Here is a 19,780-nt window from a genome sequence, read left to right as displayed (position 1 = left end):
TAAATGTTTACAAATTACTTTTACAAGAACTAAATCTTATAATTATCACCAGTATGTATAATTAATGGCTGTAAATCATGTTAAAGATCTAGCAGTTTTTCTATCTGGTAATTTATCCTTTACGAAACACATCATATATATTTGTAAAAAAGCTTCACGTACATTAGGATTTTTAATGAATTTCAAAATATTGCATGCTTAAAAACTTTATATATTGCACTATTGTATGGGCTCCATATGTGGCTTGTGATATAAATAAGATTGAATCTTTACAACATCGATTTTTAATTAATTATCCTACAAGATTATTATATCATTACTAAGTTGCTTTTACTCACTACTTTAATCATAATTTATATTTACAAACCTATTCTATATGTTATTTACAATTTTCTGTACTGTACCTAACCTCCTAACCTTATGATAAATAAATAACCTAACCAAAAGTTTGAAACCATAAATTAAATTTTTTGATTACCGGTGAGGTAGAGTTTGTCGATTGTTATACAACAAAACAAATAAGCAACGTAAATAAATTATAATTTTTATTCAATGTTAATTTTTAAGCATTTATACGTAAAGGACACACGAATGCAATAATAATAATAAATATAAATATATATATTTTTTATAACATATATATATATATATATATATATGTATAATTTGGTATTAAACAAAATAAATATTTTAACTATGTACCAAAAATAAAGAACATGTTAATTTATAATAAAAAAAAAATAATAAATTTACAACGCAAAAGCCCTCAATTGATGGGTAATACAGTATAATATGTTTTTGTTACTATCACATAAAATTTGAAATTAATAACATGGGATGCCTTCTACTCTAATTGAGTAGAAAATTTAGGTGTATTTAAAACAACAGATGAATGGAATGTAATAGTTTGGGAAAAAAAGTTGACTCAACAACATTAATGAACAAAACTTTTCTGATAGACGTGGAGCTTTTTAAAGATGTTTGCCAAAGTCTTTACATGTGTCTGGTGTTTCCAAAGTTAAGACCGCTTTGGGTTGCACCCTTGTTGGACCCATATTGCAAACTGATAATTGTCTGGCCAGCCTTGAGCTTGTCTTCGCTGAAGTTACGGACATTCTTCTCAGCTTCCTTAGGTCCAATGCTCGGTGCGCCAAATTGACCGCCCTATACAAACGCAACAATAGTGATTTAATTAATTTTGCTTTAACATTGTTAATTAACAAAAGCTCATTTATCGACTTGCCTTTCTGCCCAACGATTGTAGACAAATCACTACGGAGTTCAAGTTTTGGCGTTCCCACAAGTCTACGGTTTGGAAAGTTTCCTGGGTGGGAACACCAATGGAAATGGCCACGGCCAAAAAGTTATTCAAGTTTTCCATGCACTTGAACGCCATTGTGCTGACGTTTACTTTCTTTATCGAGCCGGGCACCAAAGTGTTAGCAAGTCTGTGAACACAAAAAAAAAAGGAGAATATAATTACAATATTAATAGTATGTCCAAGGAGCTTTGTCTATACAATTTAGTTTTGTCTAATACAGAGTTAGGTTATATCTCATTGAGTTTAATTAATAACTGATTTTTTATTTTCACCCCCATCCCAACTTGGTCGATTCGATAGTAATTTTTGAAACCTAAATGGTAACGCATGCATACAAATCATTGACTTTTTAAATTGAGAATAATGTACTAAAAATGTTGACTGATCGATAACCAGTTTTGGGTGACCAATTTTGATGTTATTAAGTTCAAGTTCATGGCAGGAGGAAAGGTGGAGTGTAACTCTTGCCAAACGGTACAATTAATAATAAAAAATAAAAAAACCGTTTAAATGACAACACTATAGCAATTAGTCGGTTATACTGTAAAGGTACGGCACGGTGTATTATATTTATTATATTATAAGAAGATCCGAAAGTGACGAGATGTTTATGATAATTCCAAGGACATGTCATGTGTCTGAAAACAATATTTCATTTGTATTAGACTCAAGTAAAATGTTGAATGACTCACTGGCACAATACTTGTCCGTCCTTAAGCACTTCGTAAAAGTTGTCCGGGTCGCCAGATGTGTTCAATGGCAAACCGGTGACGCTTCTCACCCATTCTAAGCACTCTTGCGCTAGTTCTTCGCTGTATTTGCTGTTGATCTGCAAGGGAAAAAAACAAATAATAATTAAAGGTCATTTGCACAGGCACAATACATCAATAGCTTGTCGATAGTCTTGGGAAAAAGCAAAAAAATGTTCTAAGCTAAGTATAGTTGATAAGATTTTTGGGCACCATTCTTTTCATGCCTTCGTGATTTCACACAACGGATGATGTAATAGGTCTTTTCCTTATCTTAATTTGATCGCTGTTTCCCGATGTAAACCCATAATTAGCACGGCAAATTAACTCGTTCACAGCTATTAATTGTATAATTACATTGTTCATTTTGTGAAATAAGTACACACTGGCTGGACCCAACCAACCAAATTGTGGTAGTCTATATTATTAAGTGTTTTAATGCAGGGTTTTTTTTTTAATGAATTCATAATTAGGGTTTTCTAACTGCATGCGATATGAAATGGTCCAACACAAATGTACTATAAAATACCAATTAATGTTATAAACTAGCTTAATTAGTCTTAACGTTCTGGAAAGTTACAAAATTGAATAAAATAACGTTCAGCGTGTATTTAAATAACGTTTCGAGATTTGAACATTATATTATTGTAGACTAATTATACAGAGTTTGTTAGATACCGGCGTTCAAATAGTTCTTACAATCTACGCAATATGTATATAGTAGTATTACACATGTGTACATTAGACCATTAATGACAGTTCATTGAGTGGTCACACGATGCGCTACTTTTTTTTTTATAATTCCAGATAAGGCGAAATGTGTCTTGGGCTCGAAAGTCGTACCGTTTATAGTGTACCTATATACATAATAATATTATCCAACACTTTCTAAACAGAGTAATATTGCACATAAGAGTGCATCGTTGAAACGTCTTATACAGGAAGTGCGGTTTGAACACCGTTCGGGTTACCTATTAATAATTCCAGTTCAATGATGGTTTTTTTTTTATTTTTAAGGTTAAAAGACAAATTAATTATGAATTTCCAATGCTACAGATGGATAAGACGTCGTATAATAATATCCTAAACCATGTTGTAAGATAATTCGATCATGATTTCATGAAAAATAAGTAAAATAATAAAATATTATTATTTTTATAGCATTAGGTATACAATTGTTGTTTGTGCTTGAGGTAAGGAAGTCTATACGAGTTCCGAACAAACGGAGGAAAACATTTTAATATTCAAGTGGCCAACACATATAATATACAGAATGTGCTGAACGTGGAATAAATTAGTCGCTGACATCATCGCTAAAATACACCATTAAACACTAGTACATATTGTATAGTTAAGGCTTTTTTCTTCATATATATATATATATATATATTTTATAATAACTGAACACGTACATTTATTTAAGGCCGAGTATATTGCTGAGTGAAACACACATTTCGAGTTCACTAAAACAACAAAAAGTCCAATCGAGGTTATTCCAAGCATTTAAATAATCATAAATACAGCACACACATGGTTTGTATATACAAGTGTATATTATGTGTAGACTGTTAATGTTTTGTTATAGCGTTTGGCATTTCTCAGAAACATAAACGTCTAAGCCCAAAGTTTATCACACAATTTTTTTTTTATCAATATGCATTTGCAGTTCATTTTGTTGTCAGTTTGTCACGAGAAAAAATTAACATAAACGACAATCCAGTGATAGCAACAATAATATTTAGCAAACCATAAGTAATTTTAACTTTTCAAACAGTGTTGGATAAGAATAAATTAGATTTATAAGATTTCTATAACTATAATAATGTTCAGTTCAAAACTGAATTTTTGTGGTTAAGCTTAAAATAGTTTCAGGGTCGAACTGCCGAGGCCAAGGTTGGGGTCCGACTCAAGCATTAAGCTTATCTTTTATGTAATAGCTATTATGATTAGAACTATGAAAAACGCTGTTTGTGTAAAATGAATAACAGAGATTTATGTTTACAATTGAAATTCGCAGAAATTATTAAAATATATCTACTTAATGTTAAGTTTAATGACTTCAACGAGAACCAATTACAAATAACAGATTTTGTAAGTTTTAAGTCGGAGGGGCTCCAACACTGGCTAATGGAAACCCAAACGACTAAACAATTAAAAATGTTAAACGCATTACATGTGGTCAACATAGTGACTGGCATTGTTACCTGTTTCTTGTCAAGTATGTGGCGGTAAGTAAATCTCAAAGTCTATACAAAAACAATGTCGACGACATGATTTCGAAAATATTGCTTAGGGCCGTGGACTGGACTTTATGAAGGTAAATGTAATTGCTTAGAAGAACATAAAAAAAATGTCTACCAGCGTTGGCATATTAAGTTGTTTAGTAATGGGACGTTATATAAACTCTGTAGACACTATTGACACTAGTGTAATTTATCAATAAATTATTATTATACGTGTAGTATGATACTATGTGTACGGTCCTTGTGTGATGGACAGGGCATAAATTATTTCGATGTGTCGCCTTTTTAATGGCCGAAATTCCATCGATTTGTGCTATTAACAAAAATAATTCCTACATCATTATGCTAATGGCAATTAATAGGTCTTAACGTACGTGGTATTGTTTACGTACAGCTTTACATACATTATGACAGATGACATTACCAATGGGTCACATTTAATTTTGTGTAGATGCAATTATAACAATATACAACATGTAATACATATATTGAAAGTTGGAATATATTAAAAAATAAATTCGTGTAAACGAGAAGGTCTTAACATAATTATTTGTATCGTATTCTACAAATTCCAATGTTTAATTAATTATTACGTTGACATATATATATAATGAATTGTACACAATGAATTTTTAACTGTTTACTTACTTATTGAAGAAAAATAAATAATAATTTGTTTTCATAAATAAAAGTAAAGTAAATCGATGACTAGTACTCGAGTAGTTAGTAGCTAGTTGTAAGAATTAATCGAAATTGAGACATTAAAAAATAATAAATAGTGTGTAAACTAAAATCCTCTCGAGGCTGCGGGTGAGAACTTGGGCGTGGGCTCTCTGTAATCGATAATTAGAAACTAGAGAGAGAGAACAATGTCATCTGTAAATCACAGAAAACTCAGAAAATTCCAGAATACCCCCTCTCGTTAAATTTCCAGTTTAAAACATTGAAAATATAAAAAAGGAATTTAACCATACAAACATGCCTTATATAGGGATTTTGTTTTTTACAAAATAACATGAAGTAATTTTTAATAATTATCATTCTCGTTAGACCGAAACAATAATATAATATTTTAAATTTCATAATGTGAAATCAAATTTCTATAAATTAAATTAAATAATTCAAACAAAATAATGCGATTGCGTTGTTTAAATAATATGTAATTGATGTTTATGTTTTAAGAACTTCAAATGATGTTAATTAGTATTTTTGTATCAATTAGAAAAAGCTACCATTGATAAATCGTAAATGATTTTGAAAATAAATAGTTACTAATCTATCTTTGTGGTTCTCACCACTTCAATTAGTCATAGGTAGATTAAAATTAATTAAATTTAATTAAGTATAATATGTGTGTAAACTATTCTTATATTGCTTCTCCTCTACAAATTTATAACATACATATTGGCACACGAAGGACCAGTTATTAATTCTTTCGCATAAACAAAATTGCATTTGATTTTATACCTGCTGGCAATTTTAACAACACCAAACGATTGAAATCTGTACGACTTTTTATGGTAATGTGGAGAGTGTGCTTGTATAATAATAATAATAATATAATTGCACAGTAAGCGTGCAAAAAAATTACAAACAAACGATTGGCATTTGCTCGTATAGGTATTTATTATTATATTCTATAAACGTTAAAAAGTACAACCGCAGCGAAGCATAGAAAATATTATGTGCGTTTTGAATAATTATCCACGGATAAGGGTAGATATGGTTGTGTAAATATAAAACCTCATCATATAGGTAAAGGTATTGTTATTCTATTTTTTTTCCTGTTAAGTACACTACAAATCGATTTTGCGTTCCTTTTTTGGTCCAGCACAGAATCCAGACACCAAGCCGTTTAAACGATCTGTCTCGAGCACTTTTATTTTCACACATGTATACAAACACAGACACACAGACTCAACCCAATGACCTATATAATAATATTTTATAGTAGCACTGGCGATAGCGAGATGGCCTGCGCGAACGGGCAAAAAACCGATCGACCCACATCGTCCTTATACGGTAACTCATTTGATAAAGCGACACGGCCTTATATAGAATAAACGGCACGGTTATGAATCATCGATTCGTATCAGGAGGAGGCCATCTGTTTGTACTATATCAAAATCAAGGATTCCGACAAAAAAAAACCTATCACCGAGCAATAATAATTATTATTGGTTATTAACGAACAATAAGTCCCAAAAAGGATCTATCCGGCCAGCAAACGAATCGACCGGGTCGACCCGCGACCGTTGTCTGCCAACATAACTTTCCGTTGTGTTGTAACATTACCTATTATCACACCGAATACCTTTACCGGCCATGTCCAGCTATATTTAATAATAATGTACAGCTATTGCCGATTCAAGTACCTATAATACACCGTTATAATGGTGTGTGTTTAGAGAATTTTTGTGAAAATTAGTCTTCGACGACAAAAGCCATTGGAAACGATCGTAACCTAACCGCACTATCTAATCGCGCGTTTTGCCAATTGACGCGTTGGCCGAACAAACGGGAATTTGCACCAATAATAAAATAAATATTTACTACACAATATGTGTTAACAAAAAAAAAACTGACAAAAATGTAACATAAGTTAACTAAAAAGTAATAATAAAATATGTTTTATACCTACAATTCAATACTTGTATGTTGTTCCGTTTGATGTAATTAAAAAATGAGCAAGGTATATAATTTTTATGTTTTACTCGTCTCCGGCTTTAAAATTAAAAAAAAAAACAATAATTACATAAATATAATAAACATAACCCATAAGTAACTTTTGTTACTTTTTTGTAGGTTTTTTTATATAGACACTTTTTATTTTACTATTTTAAGTGATGGGTAGACCTAGTAAGGACGATTTTCGAATGAGGAGACGACGGCTAGTTGAAACGGAAACCCGAAAGAGTTCCTATTTGATTTTAAGGAGTTCCCAGGTGTATCTTTTGGTCCAATACCAATGAAATTAACACAAGGACCACCTTGGAGTATAGACTGAACCCAACGCAAAAAGAATCATTAAAATAGGTTAATAAACAAAGAAGTTATACATAAAAAAAAATATATATATATATTCAGAACCGCCTCCTTTTCTGAAGTCTGTTAAAAACAACATAATACGATGTTATATTATGATAACATTAATATTATGATAACATTAATAAAGTGCGGTTGATCATGTGAGAGAGGCTACTTGCCTACTCGTACTATGATAAACATGTTTTTCGGCTTTCGTATAAAAACAAGCTTATGATGGTCCAAGCTGATGATGTAATTTTTGTCTATTATAGATAAATAGTAATAAGTGTGTACACTTGGTGGCAATGAATCGTTAAAAACATATTTCAACTGTATATTTGTTTATCAATATTCAATCGGTATCAATAGCGAGTGAAGTGCTTTTGAGTATTGGAATTATTTAATGTGACTGGCTTATGATCAAAAACTGTCTTAAAATTAAATCGGAAAAGGACGAGAGAAAAAAAAATATCTTAACATACAATAGAATCATTGTATACTTATTTTGAAGTTAAGAACACCTTATCTATTTTTTATAAGTACTATTTTACAAAAAAAAATCACAAGGTTTTTTCTTGGAATTATTGTCCTCTTGATTTTATTTATGATTAAGTTCACCTAACTATATTTGCACAACAAAAATGTCTAGAGTTCTCATAACATGATTTTGATAACATTAATAAAGTGCGGTTGATCATGTGAGAGAGGCTACTTGCCTATCTCTTTTTCTTTGCGAATCCACCATTAACTAAATCTGTACCTACATGATCTTAATTTCTATAGACCCGTATGTACTCAGAGCACAAAAATAAGTATTAAACAACAGATAAACAAATCCGGTTGTTATTTATATTTCTGATGAACAGCAATAGTTAAATGTATATCTACGTCATTTGAATACTATAAAGCTTCGATTTTATGTCATACAAAATTAAAATACTGGTTTTTACCCAAACAACTTGTTAAAATAAAACCATTATTATATAGTAGGTACCTATGTAAAGTTGTCAAGGAGCAAACTTCGAATGTTATTTGACAGTTATTATTCTTGTTTAGATGTCCGGCATAAAGAACTGATTAAAAATAACCTAGATAGAAGTTATTATAAGTTGTACCACGAAAGTGCTCAATTGACAATACACAGATACCAGTTATGTGTAAAGTTTGGCGTTACTCGTCTCTACAATAGAATGTATTAGAAAATTTGCAAGACTTACAAATGTTGAGAATGATATTTTTTGTGAAAATCCTGCGTGACCTTTGTGGCTCCATATAATATATCATTGTTTATGATCAATAGTCAACAATACTATACATATAATTAGTGATAATAGATACTACTACGAACTAAGATTATTGTCTTAATTCCTAATGGATCCTAATCGATTGTAGTACGCAAAGGTACCATTTGTTATTTGTATCGCCGAAATAGGCTTCATGGGCATTCGGCTCCAAGAGGGGTACCCCTCCTGTGTAATTTTTTACCCAAACGCGTTTAGCTTTAGGCGGCAGTCCTACAGGATTTGTTTTTTTTATTCTAATCAATCGTTCCGTCTGCTGACCTCTACTCCTAATTGGATTTCCAATAATCCTTATGACGTTAAATTTTTACGGGTTTAGAGACCGCGGTACAAGTGTATAAGGTATGCGCGAACGGTTTAAAAATGTAAATAACGCCTACGCCAATGACTTTTCAACTTTGGTATGTGTCGAGAATAGGACGTTATCTTTGTGAGAAGGGGAGAGAGGGGAGGGGGAAAGAAACCGGTTTTCTGTATGTGCGTCCGAATAACAAACGGGTGAGTACCGCGGCCAACACTACTACTAAGACCAGTGCAGTATATATATAGGTGCGGTGGCGGCGAATATTATCAGGAAAGACATATAAGAATAATAATAAAAAAAAAAACGAGCCGTACAACCGACATCATGTTATTTCCTTTACCATGTTGGCATGTCGAAATAAGAAAAAACATAATGATAAAAAATGAAAAAAAAAAGCCAACGAGAACTACTATAATAAACGGATAAATCTCATTTTGCATTATACCAGTACCGAAGACCGATGCTTATAATAATAATAATAATAGGTATAACACTTATGTGCTCTATCTGTGCCGAAACGATTGTGTAATTTTCACCGGAGTTTTATGCGTTTTGAAACGATAAAATATAATGGCATATATCACGTTTGACAAAACGGCTAACAGCAGCATGTGTGTGTGTGACGACCGAGGACAATGAGTAATATAATTTCTATTTTATTATTTTTTATCGAACCAATATAATATTATATAGGTATAGGTAGGTACCGTTTTGAAACCCAACGGTGCAGTAATCGAATTTAAATAATAATAAAAACAATTATTATTATTATTATTATGACGGCATCGTGATTCATCTAAGAAACGTTTAGCACGATCCGGTTGTAATTATAAATTATAATAATAATCAAATATATACAGAAGTTTTGAGTGAGAAATCTTTACAATATTATGATGAGCACTCTTTCACACCATTGAAAACGTTAGGGTTTTTTCTCTGTAATGTACATAAATTGTGTAATTTTTTTTTCTTATTGTTATTTGGGTTTGCGCCGGGTTATCGTATTACAGACGGTGTTTTTCATTTAACAATGTCAGTTGAAAAAAAATAATAGAAATAATAATACTATTATTGTAATGCTATACCCAGCTGATATTTAAAAAAAAATCTTACAACCCAGGTACAATGGTCACACATATGCATTAGGTATGCGGTATGCCAGACGTATTGTTGTATTATTGTATTACAATATGTCAAACAATTAATAAAATCGCGTGGCGGTTTTTGTTATAATAATAATATTATCTTTTCAGATCATAGTCTTTGATAGGATATTACAGATCATAATTTACATCACGATCACCGTGTTGACCTATAAGTCTTTGTTTTTTCTTCATCTTCGTCGTGAACCCCGACGGGCGACACGAATATTTTTGTATGTACCTATGCACATAAACCATCATCGAAAGCCTTGGAACCGTTTAGAAAAACGAATTCGTCATACCCGGACCAACCGGCGGGTTTCATTGTTGTACGCGATAGACAAATTATTATCAAACTTCCCTGCACTATTACTAGCAACCTTGGTTTGAGATTAAATTAAATATAGTAATAATAATAGTGCCGGACAACAGGGTCCCTCTCTCCATCCTAAAAATGAAAAAAATACCCCAAGTATTTTACATGGTACTAGCCTTTAGACATTACACATTGTTAACCAGAAGGTTAATGGACTGTCCCATGTTATTGGTATGCACTATTTGAGTTAACAGTGTTTGCGTTGAACCAACAGCAAACAACCTGTCGGGAAATCCACCGAGGTGATAGGCAGGTGTGCAAATTTTCGTTAGGACAAACAAAACGAATAGTATTAAAAAACAGATGCCGAATGAATAATATTATCAGCTAGACACACACTCACCTTGCGTTGGGCTTCGGCGGCGAAACCGGACTTAGCTGCTCTGTTGTTTGCCATTATTTTTCGAATATTCTGTAATTAAATACTGTGGTGGATAATAAACGATCGACTCGTGTACACACAGGTGTTGTACTACTTGTACTATTGCTCTATTGTTGAGGGTATAATAGATAATCACTCGAGAGGAGCGGTTACGGTTACACGGTACACGTTCACACCGGACTGGGTTAAGATAGCGACTGGCAAGTGGTTAGTACTTAGTGGCAGCAGGCGGCCACCGAGTGGCGCAGAGGCGTCAGCGGTGGGTTAAGTACGAACCGGACCCGAACCTTACCGACAGCAGCCGCGGCCCAGCTTACATATATTATTATTATTATTTCATTATTGCCATACTCTGTATACACATTACACACATACACGGTAAACGTCATCAAATGGTAAAATATAAAATACACACTGATAATATTGTAGTGTGAGTAGGTATACTGAATTAGGCAAGGTTATTTCACTCGGCAGCGTATCGGTGTAGTACCGTGCAATTTAACGCGGTTTTTTCAAGAAAAAAACTGTCTAACGGTTATCTTAAAGAGGCAATAATATGGACATTACGATGGTATGACGTGTGTGTACAACAATGCGCATCCCCGACATGGTACACAATATGTTTTTCATAGAACAATAATAATATAATACCGGCTACAAGCACAAGTGGGATGCATGTAAGATCTTTGAAAATAATCACATGACTGTTATGGCGCCCCGCACAAGCGATCAAAATCTAACTACTAGTCTTGAGTAGTCATCAACATCTGAGAAGGGTTCATACAAATTATATTATAATATATTTATAAGTACTTACATTTGTATCTAAAAACAAGTCTAACCGTCAACCGGTTCAAACGATAAAGTTATAAATGGGAATATTTTAATATTATACATAATACACAACAGGGGCGACATTTCAGTTTTTCTTAGGGTGGGACAACATTTTTATCGGCCCAATGTTCATTTACAAATATAAATATTTTTTCCAAAACAGTAATAACATAAGTATTATAATTTATAAAATATAAACCTTCATACCTATTATACTTGGTAGTCAGTTCAGACGGATCATTAATAGTAAAGGTAGGTTGCATAAAAAACAGATAATTTACGGCCTTACGTACCGAAAATTTGACCAGCCCTTAAAAATCAAGGGTGGGGAAAATTTCCCCGCCTGCCCCCCCCCCAAATGACGCCACTGATACATAGTATCTTACACTCTAAAATTAGATAAAATGTAAATCGAGGGCGCAATTCTAATTTTTGATCTAAAGAGCAGCCAAATATTTAGTCAGGTACATAAAATCTATAGGTAATAATAGTAGGTAATTAAAATTATTATATTGTAAACTGTACACATTTAATGTTTTCGCTGTTGGTCTAATACGCAAATAGGTATACATTTTTATTATAAGTTGTTAATATAAATTGACAAGCAAAAATTCAGGACTGGAAAAAAACAACTCCAAAAAATGTTAATTAGTTTCCTATGTTTGAATTCTGACATTCTTCCACCAAAAAATACCAATATTACTACGATATTCACAAAATATTAAACGTTTAGTTCAACTTGTTTGTTTAAACAATTACACTTGTTACTTTACGTAACTTCATTTTAACTTGCTCGGCTTACAATTTATTATGTGCTTTAATTTATCGTATTGTATTGTTTACAATATATTTCATTTCTTTCTATACGCTTCTTTGAAATAATGCACTTAAAAGAATTCATTTAAGTTGTTATAATACAGAATGTACCTGTAAGAAATCAACATTTCATCAGTACGACATTCCATGTGACGTGACTTTAGGTCCGGATGGAATGCCTGTATCTCGATTATATCAGAACAATTATAATAATAATACTAATAAGTATAAATATTTATCAACCAATTATAAATGCTAGTATTTTAGTACTATTTTAGTAAAATCAGACCCCCAAATTTTTGACGTTTCATACATTAGGTACAAAGAAGTGAGGACTTAATAATATTTTTGGTGTTTCATTGTTTTCTCTCTTTAAGGAAGTTGCCTCCCTGACTGCAGTAGATATATTTCATCGACAGCCAATAAAACCAATACAATGCGATGACATTTACATTTGAGATGTCAACACTACAGGACAATAATTAGCCACGTCAGCTGTTATGGCTAATTAGATACTTACACACAAGTGTCAAATATAACAGCAAAATTGTATTTTACTCAGTATAGCATTTACCTCCTACACCAAGTTAGTAACGCCAGACAAATGAGTGATAGGTATGTATGGTAATTTTTACAACTATAGAAAGTCTCAAAAAAACTTCCAGTCTATCAAAATTGTGAATTTTTTTTTACGTTAACTTCTGGACAAATATGAGCATGTGAGAACATTATTTTTTCTAAATCGCATCAATAACAAAACCCACAGTTGGTCACTCACCTAATACTAATAATATTTAACTACCATAATTATCAAAATATAAAATTGTCAAGCTTTCACGTTACTTCACTGTCCGTCCTTATAAGTACCGCTCATATGATTTTATACCAGCAACATTAAATTGTTATATAAGTACCTACTACAAGGACAGAGTGTACCATTTAGAACGGTGGTGTTTCCATTGCCAGAGCAAGTTGCTGTAAACTAAAACAGTATGTTAATTTTTGATAACGATTGTACAGACTTCTCCAGAAATGTAGTTAAATTTCAAATAAAAAATTCCAATTTTTAACACGTCTATAAATGACTTGTTGTTATAATTTATAACTATTACCTACTTACCTATGTTGAAGCACATTGACATTGACGACTTTAATTTATACAACTCATTTTTTTTCATACTAGTAACCTTTTTTGGTAATTACTATATTGAATGTACATTTAACGTTACCGCAACATCAAACATGGTCAGCGACATGCTTTGATTTAATTGTCATTGTAAATTGTACTTGTTGCCTATAATAATAATAATAATAATATTAGGTTATATTAAAAAGTAATTTAATTAAAATTATGACCAAATTTTGGTATTGAAAAACAAATTCAAAGTGAGAACTGAGAAATCTCACGATGGGCTGCCAATATTATAACGCTTATTAATTTCATTTCGAACGTGACTAAAATGTTGGATATCAATTATTATAAACACTTCAACATCATTTGCACATTTTTGGCTCTCTCAGTGAATTTTTAACGATTGTGCATATTGTATTATGCACTTATTACTACCATCAATTTTAATTATTTTCACATTTATTGTTATTATTCTAGTACGCTTGGAGAGTATAAAGTATATTTTATTTTTATCTAAATATATAAGATTAATTGGTATTGCCTTTAATTGCAACATGGCAGGGTTCATATTTTTCTTTTTTATAGTCACTTGCTTTACTATCTTTGAGTATACAACGCCTTATTAAGATATAATCAAAATTCAGTTAAAGCCTTTTAGCCCCCCACCCCCGGATCACACCTTTCTATATACACTGAACTATACAGACATTTATATTTTATAAACAAGAGGACAATATGAATATTATACAGTATACTGCTTTCTGTTGTTGTGCATACAAAATATTGACAACATTTAAGGGTTTATTACATAAACGTTATTTATTAATTGATATTTAAGAATATTATTTTAATTTTTAATTATATCAAATATTAAACCCTATCGGTCGATTAGTGGTTATTACTTATTACTAAAATGTTATCAGTTTGCTGGTTAAGAATTTCCAAAGACTTTATAAGTACTAAGCAATCGAACAATAGCGGACTGTATATAATAGCTAGGTATGTACTTGAAGTTAACTATTGATTAATTACAATTTGAACGATTAAAATAAATAAATTTGAAAAGTAATTGTTTGTAAATAATATTTAATACGTTATACATTTTTAAAAGATATAACAAGTTTTTAAAATGCACAGTTCTAAAATTGTATTCGTATAAATTTTATGATGTCGCACTAGGTTTTAGTCAAAGACGTTGTAATTATTTTGTAGGCGTGTTGATATTTTTTTTTATCAATAGTACTAGAACAGGCAGAACAAAATGTTTTCTGAAAATTTAGATTTACAGGTTTCGAACTTATAATTTGTCTTTTGAGCTGCGTTTACTTCAGTTGAGAAATTCTATTAAATCGTTCGTGTTAGGTTAAAACGTTTTTAATATCGTTTTATCTTTTTTTAAATTTTAGGAATGTAGGTCATGGAAGATTTATATTATGTAAGTAGCCAAATACGACATACCGAGTACCAAAGGCAATTATTACTAGTGTAAATAGAGATAAGTTTAAATTGCTTGATTTAGTATTAGTTTTCTTCGTCGCCAGAGACCTAAGTTGTTTGTAAGCTATTTCCTTTATTTCCACAACTCGGTTAATCATTCTCGAGCTAATTGCACCCAATTGTGTTGAAGAATAACTTGTTGACATGACCCAATTTTAATCAATAACAATACAAAAGTTTTTTGCATTCGTGCAGTGTTATACAACAGTTTTTTGTTTTTTCCTCTACTTTTTAATTAGAGGTTCTAATTGTCAGTCTAGAATTTGATAACTATAATGTAATAACTAGTGTAATGATTGTAATTACACTTTTTGATAAATTCTTAATAGAAATTTAAACATATGTACATCATTTTTTTGTGATATATATTAGCAAACATTATGAGGAGTTACATGTAGTTACATTACATATTATACTTATACTTACACATAGTTTTATTATTTACTTTATGATTTGTATAATATAATATATGCACTTGTTATATTTTCTAATAAAAATATTTTAATTTTTACTAGTAATTTTGTGTGTTATACAGAGAAAATGGTCTTGTAAAGATTATATGTTTACCATTAATATTGTGTGTGTGATCATGTAATGGGATGACGAAAAGGATTTATCCAGAAGAAAGTATGGGTGCCGGGGTTTCTTCAAATGAATATCCTTCTTTGGAAGTTCATAACTATCCAGGAGTGATAATAAAGTAATAAACTGTTTTTTTATTTGTCTTAAAACTGCTTATTAATTTGTTTAATTTTTTTAGGGAGAGACGAAAGATGCGCATGTCTGGTTTTGCTACGTTACGCAAAAAGCTTATTAAGCGTCGCCGTTTCTCTAAAGTTTGTAACCACGGCCGTATTATTAGAGAATTAATATCTGACTGGTCTCCAGCTGAAGTAACAGCTCTATTAGAAGAATATGAAGCACTGGCTGCACTTAAAGATTTGTCAGTTCAAGCTGAACTAGCTAGACCGCCGGCTGCTACTTTCAAACAAGACTTATCTACACTATATGACCATAAGTATTGTACTGATGTCGATCTCATTTTCCGTGGCGTTTGTTTCCCAGTGCACAGGGCTATTTTGTCAGCTAGATGTCCATATTTTCGTGAATTGCTTTTAGGCTGTCCAGGCTATGGAGCTCGTATTTGTTTAGATTTGAGGACACCTGGGGTCGATGTAGAAATGTTTTCGGCTCTGTTACGGTTTCTATATACTGGCGATATAGCTCCAAGAGATGGTGATATAGATTTAGCGTTATTGAGAAGACTTGGTGATGAACTCGGCACACCAAATATTTTGGAAAACGATTTAAGATACCTATTAGAAACCGGAGACTATGCAGATGCTGCACTGGTATTTATTCCTGAAGGATATTCAGATCGGAGACCAGAATCAACTGGATCTGAATACGGTTTCCAACCAAAATTAGAGTTGCCATGCCATAAAGCTATATTAAGTGCGAGATCGCCATTTTTCAGAAATCTTATTCAACGAAGAACTAAATCAGGCGAAGAACATACAGAAAGAGCTTTGCACATTCCAACAAGGTATCAACATTATCTCGCTTATGTTTATTAGGAACTTCTAATTTTTAAATACTTACTTTTTGTGTGTTTTTATTAAATACATTATAGAATAGTATTGGATGAATCTGTAATTCCTAAAAGATACGCCAGAGTATTACTACACGCAATATATTTGGATACTGTCGATTTGTCTCTAATACTTAGAGGTTCCGGAGGCGGTTCCTCGGCTGGTAGCCTGAGTGAAGTAATTATGGCTAGTTGTTTCTTAAATGTACATTTTGTTAAATATTTTTAAATTTTAGGTCGAAGCTTTAACTAACACTGGACGTGTACGACCAAGTCCATTAGATGAAGCAATGGAATTGTATCAGATCGGTCGTTTCCTAGAACTAGAAATTGTGTCCCAAGGTTGCGAAGACCTAATTTTAGAATGGCTAACTTTAGAATCTCTTCCAGGAGTACTAAGGTAATTTTAAGCATTAATAATTACATTTTTATTTTTGATATTATTAAAAATTATCTTTAGGTGGGGAAGTGTACCTCACGGCTCAGCGTGGGTTCATCGTCAAGCTAAACATTTTCTGCGCGAGGAATTTTCTCAAGTAGCAAATAGTCCTGTTCTCTACCAGCTCGATAAATCACATTTAATAGATTGCCTAAAAAGCAATTTCTTACAATCGAGTGAACTTGAAATATTACAAGCAGTTTTGAAATGGGGAGAACATGAACTTATTAGACGAATGGAAGATAGAGGTTTGTTATTTTATTTTGACATGTTGTTGTACAAATTCTGATAGGACAAGAGTATCTAAATACAAACTTATCATGACAAAATCACAGTTACGTGGTTGTTATCTTAGTTAAAGCAATGATGTATGAATTGAATTAAAATTTTTAGAACCAAACTTGGTCAGTCAAACAACACATTCTGTGAGTCGAAAAGGTGTTAAAAAACGAGATTTAAGTGATGTCGAGCTTCGCGAAATATTGTCAGAGATATTGCCTTTGGTACGAATGGACCACGTGATACCGGCAGAACATGAAACGTTAACTCAAGCAATAAGACGTGGTTTAGTGAGCACACCGCCAAGTCACATGATTGGCAATGACTCACCAATGTTATCACATCACATGTCTCGAATTAATGCTTGGATTAGACATCCGTCGGGACTTTACATTAGACCTAGGCTTTTTATTCCTTACTATGATGAAATAAAGGTAAGGCGATCTATATTCCTCTGAGCCAGTTTGCATTTTTTTACTGTATTTTAAATAATTAATAATACATATTTTTATTTTATGGTGTGTATATCTACATTATATTTATTATGTATTCTATTCAGTCTCTATTTGAAGACCAAATGTTAAGAGAAGATGAGGAGCTCGTACGTAGAACACGATATATGCCGGATGGTATTCCCGATACATTGTACATGATTGAAGAAAAACCTACTCCGTCGACGTATGGTCTATCATCGCTCGATGTCATAACAGCTTCAATTCCTAGTATGACAACGACATATTTAGTCAAAGGTTGCTTATTGTAAGGTTTAATATTCTCTTACTTTTAGCTCCAGACGCATCAACTATGAACGCTATGGTTAAACGAGACCAAAAACTAAGGTCTGCTCCAGGTTGTCAACGTGCAATATCGCTGCCATTATCTAGTCGCCAAGAAATCAACCACCAAATAAGATTAAGAGTCGTCCGTGAATTTAATTTACCCGACCCCGTGGCTTATCTGTTAGAGGTAAACAAGTTTAATTTTTTTTCCAAATACATTTGTATACATTATTATGTGTTGATTATAGAAAGCTGCTAGCTCAGTGTGTTACTGTGGGGGAGGTCCTGATGAAAAACCAAAAGAAAGTACAAAATCTCGTACTAATCGTGCGAGAAAAGAAAAACGTAAAGGCTTGGCCACTAGTACTCTTCCTACTGCGTACACGCAACAAAAATTAAGAAAACCACATAGATCGTATGTTGCAAACGATGCTGTTTCTTCGTTGCGTTTCACCAACACCAAGGTAAGTACAATATAGTTATAATGGTATAATAAAAATCTTCTTGATAAATTTATTATTATTGTATAGTATGACGACGAAGACTTTGACGGACGAGGAGAGCAGGTAGTTATGCCAGATGTTGCAGCCGTTTCTCTTTCGTTGGATCAGTTAAATTTATGTCCTGTTCTTGGACCTGAAACTGAGTTACGGTTAGACCTGGGTGATAGTTCACCCAATCAATCACCTTATAAAACACCTCCTCCTCCTAAGCATTTTATTTAATGTGCTGCATGTTAGGTCATATTTTGCCATCTCTACTTCATCTTGAAAATATCTATTTCATGGAGCAATATTTGAAATTTAGTTGATTGCGTAAAGAACAACTATTTAAGCACTTTGAAGTGTTCTTGAGGAGATTTGTTTTAATTTTGCGTTTAGGAATTTATGAAATCCTTCTTGTTTTTAATATTCATTGTATTATTGCATTTTTCTGTCATTTCTCTGTTTCTAATCGAACATAAAAAAAATCAACAAGTTCAGTCTGAACAAATCTATTTATTAACTATTAACATTAAAATCTTATGTTCCGTCGATCACAAATTATTAACTTATGTGACTTGATATTTTTAAAAAATCAACTTCCTTCGCAAGTGTAACCACACAGACCACTACTATTTTTAATTTCAAGTTTGTTACTTTTCTTGTTTTATTTAGTTTCTAATTTACCGACTGATATATGAATCCTATAAAAACTATATTTATTTCAAGACTATTCTTGGTATGGTTTCTTAATTTTTTGTTTTTAAACGAATGAACTAGTTTAAATTTTGTTGTTTTGTGAAATTGCAAAATATGTTGAACTCGGTTAAGGTCTTGGGCCGATAACCAATAAGTACTGCGCCTGGTGTTGCGATATTAACATCAATGTATTTTTTGCTATTTGTTTCCAAACGTTATATTGTAGAAATGACACGAGAAAAAGTCTAATTCATTTTATTATTGTGTTTTCTTGAAACTATGTAAATACAGAATATAATCATTTTATATTCAGTTGTTCCATTATTCTTGCCAATTATCACTATGTACACAATGTTTAATTTAAAAGGTTATATTATTATTTTAAAT

At 31.9% G+C, this 19,780-nt stretch overlaps 2 protein-coding genes across 3 annotated transcripts; one reads left to right on the top strand and one right to left on the bottom strand.

The window, feature by feature from the left end:
* Positions 1–686: 686 nt before the first annotated feature.
* On the bottom strand, positions 687–11,062 carry LOC126847169 (myophilin). The gene is made up of 4 exons (XM_050587275.1): positions 10,807–11,062; positions 2,014–2,150; positions 1,244–1,448; positions 687–1,164 (listed from the first exon to the last, which is right to left on the bottom strand). The coding sequence occupies exons 1-4, from the start codon at positions 10,858–10,860 to the stop codon at positions 994–996; spliced, it is 567 nt and encodes a 188-aa protein (XP_050443232.1). The 5' UTR covers positions 10,861–11,062; the 3' UTR covers positions 687–993.
* Positions 11,063–14,860: 3,798 nt separating this feature from the next.
* On the top strand, positions 14,861–19,699 carry LOC126847161 (BTB/POZ domain-containing protein 7). Of its 2 annotated transcripts, none has more exons than XM_050587257.1 (11): positions 14,861–15,062; positions 15,660–15,824; positions 15,885–16,670; positions 16,758–16,893; positions 16,952–17,115; positions 17,176–17,402; positions 17,548–17,867; positions 17,993–18,155; positions 18,221–18,399; positions 18,461–18,676; positions 18,743–19,699. In XM_050587257.1, exons 2-11 carry the CDS (start codon positions 15,724–15,726, stop codon positions 18,935–18,937), a joined length of 2,487 nt encoding a protein of 828 aa, XP_050443214.1. In that variant the 5' UTR covers positions 14,861–15,062; positions 15,660–15,723; the 3' UTR covers positions 18,938–19,699. The 2 variants fall into 2 exon arrangements, with proteins under 2 accessions (XP_050443214.1, XP_050443215.1); XM_050587258.1 differs by lacking the exon at positions 14,861–15,062 and adding an exon at positions 15,464–15,518.
* The last annotated feature ends 81 nt before the right edge of the window (positions 19,700–19,780 follow it).

This window comes from Adelges cooleyi, unplaced genomic scaffold (genome assembly GCF_023614345.1).
Source record: "Adelges cooleyi isolate 19-005CV unplaced genomic scaffold, UGA_ACOO_1.1 ACOO_flye_CR_arks_rails_tigmint_CR_PRNA_9, whole genome shotgun sequence".
NCBI lineage: Eukaryota > Metazoa > Arthropoda > Insecta > Hemiptera > Adelgidae > Adelges > Adelges cooleyi.
The sequence above is the reverse complement of the archived record's forward strand: the minus strand, read 5'-3'. Positions and strand labels throughout refer to the sequence as shown.

What these genes read in the sequence shown, in the direction of transcription:
- LOC126847161 (XM_050587257.1), top strand. Translation starts at nt 15,724, where the DNA reads ATGACGAAAAGGATTTATCCAGAAGAAAGTATGGGTGCCGGGGTTTCT. An exon ending in TATCCAGGAGTGATAATAAA is followed by an intron (nt 15,825 to 15,884) that starts GTAATAAACTGT and finishes TAATTTTTTTAG; the next exon opens with GGAGAGACGAAAGATGCGCA. An exon ending in TAGACGAATGGAAGATAGAG is followed by an intron (nt 17,403 to 17,547) that starts GTTTGTTATTTT and finishes TAAAATTTTTAG; the next exon opens with AACCAAACTTGGTCAGTCAA.
- LOC126847169 (XM_050587275.1), bottom strand. Translation starts at nt 10,860, where the DNA reads ATGGCAAACAACAGAGCAGCTAAGTCCGGTTTCGCCGCCGAAGCCCAA. An exon ending in CCGCCGAAGCCCAACGCAAG is followed by an intron (nt 2,151 to 10,806) that starts GTGAGTGTGTGT and finishes TTTCCCTTGCAG; the next exon opens with ATCAACAGCAAATACAGCGA. An exon ending in TACAATCGTTGGGCAGAAAG is followed by an intron (nt 1,165 to 1,243) that starts GCAAGTCGATAA and finishes GCGTTTGTATAG; the next exon opens with GGCGGTCAATTTGGCGCACC.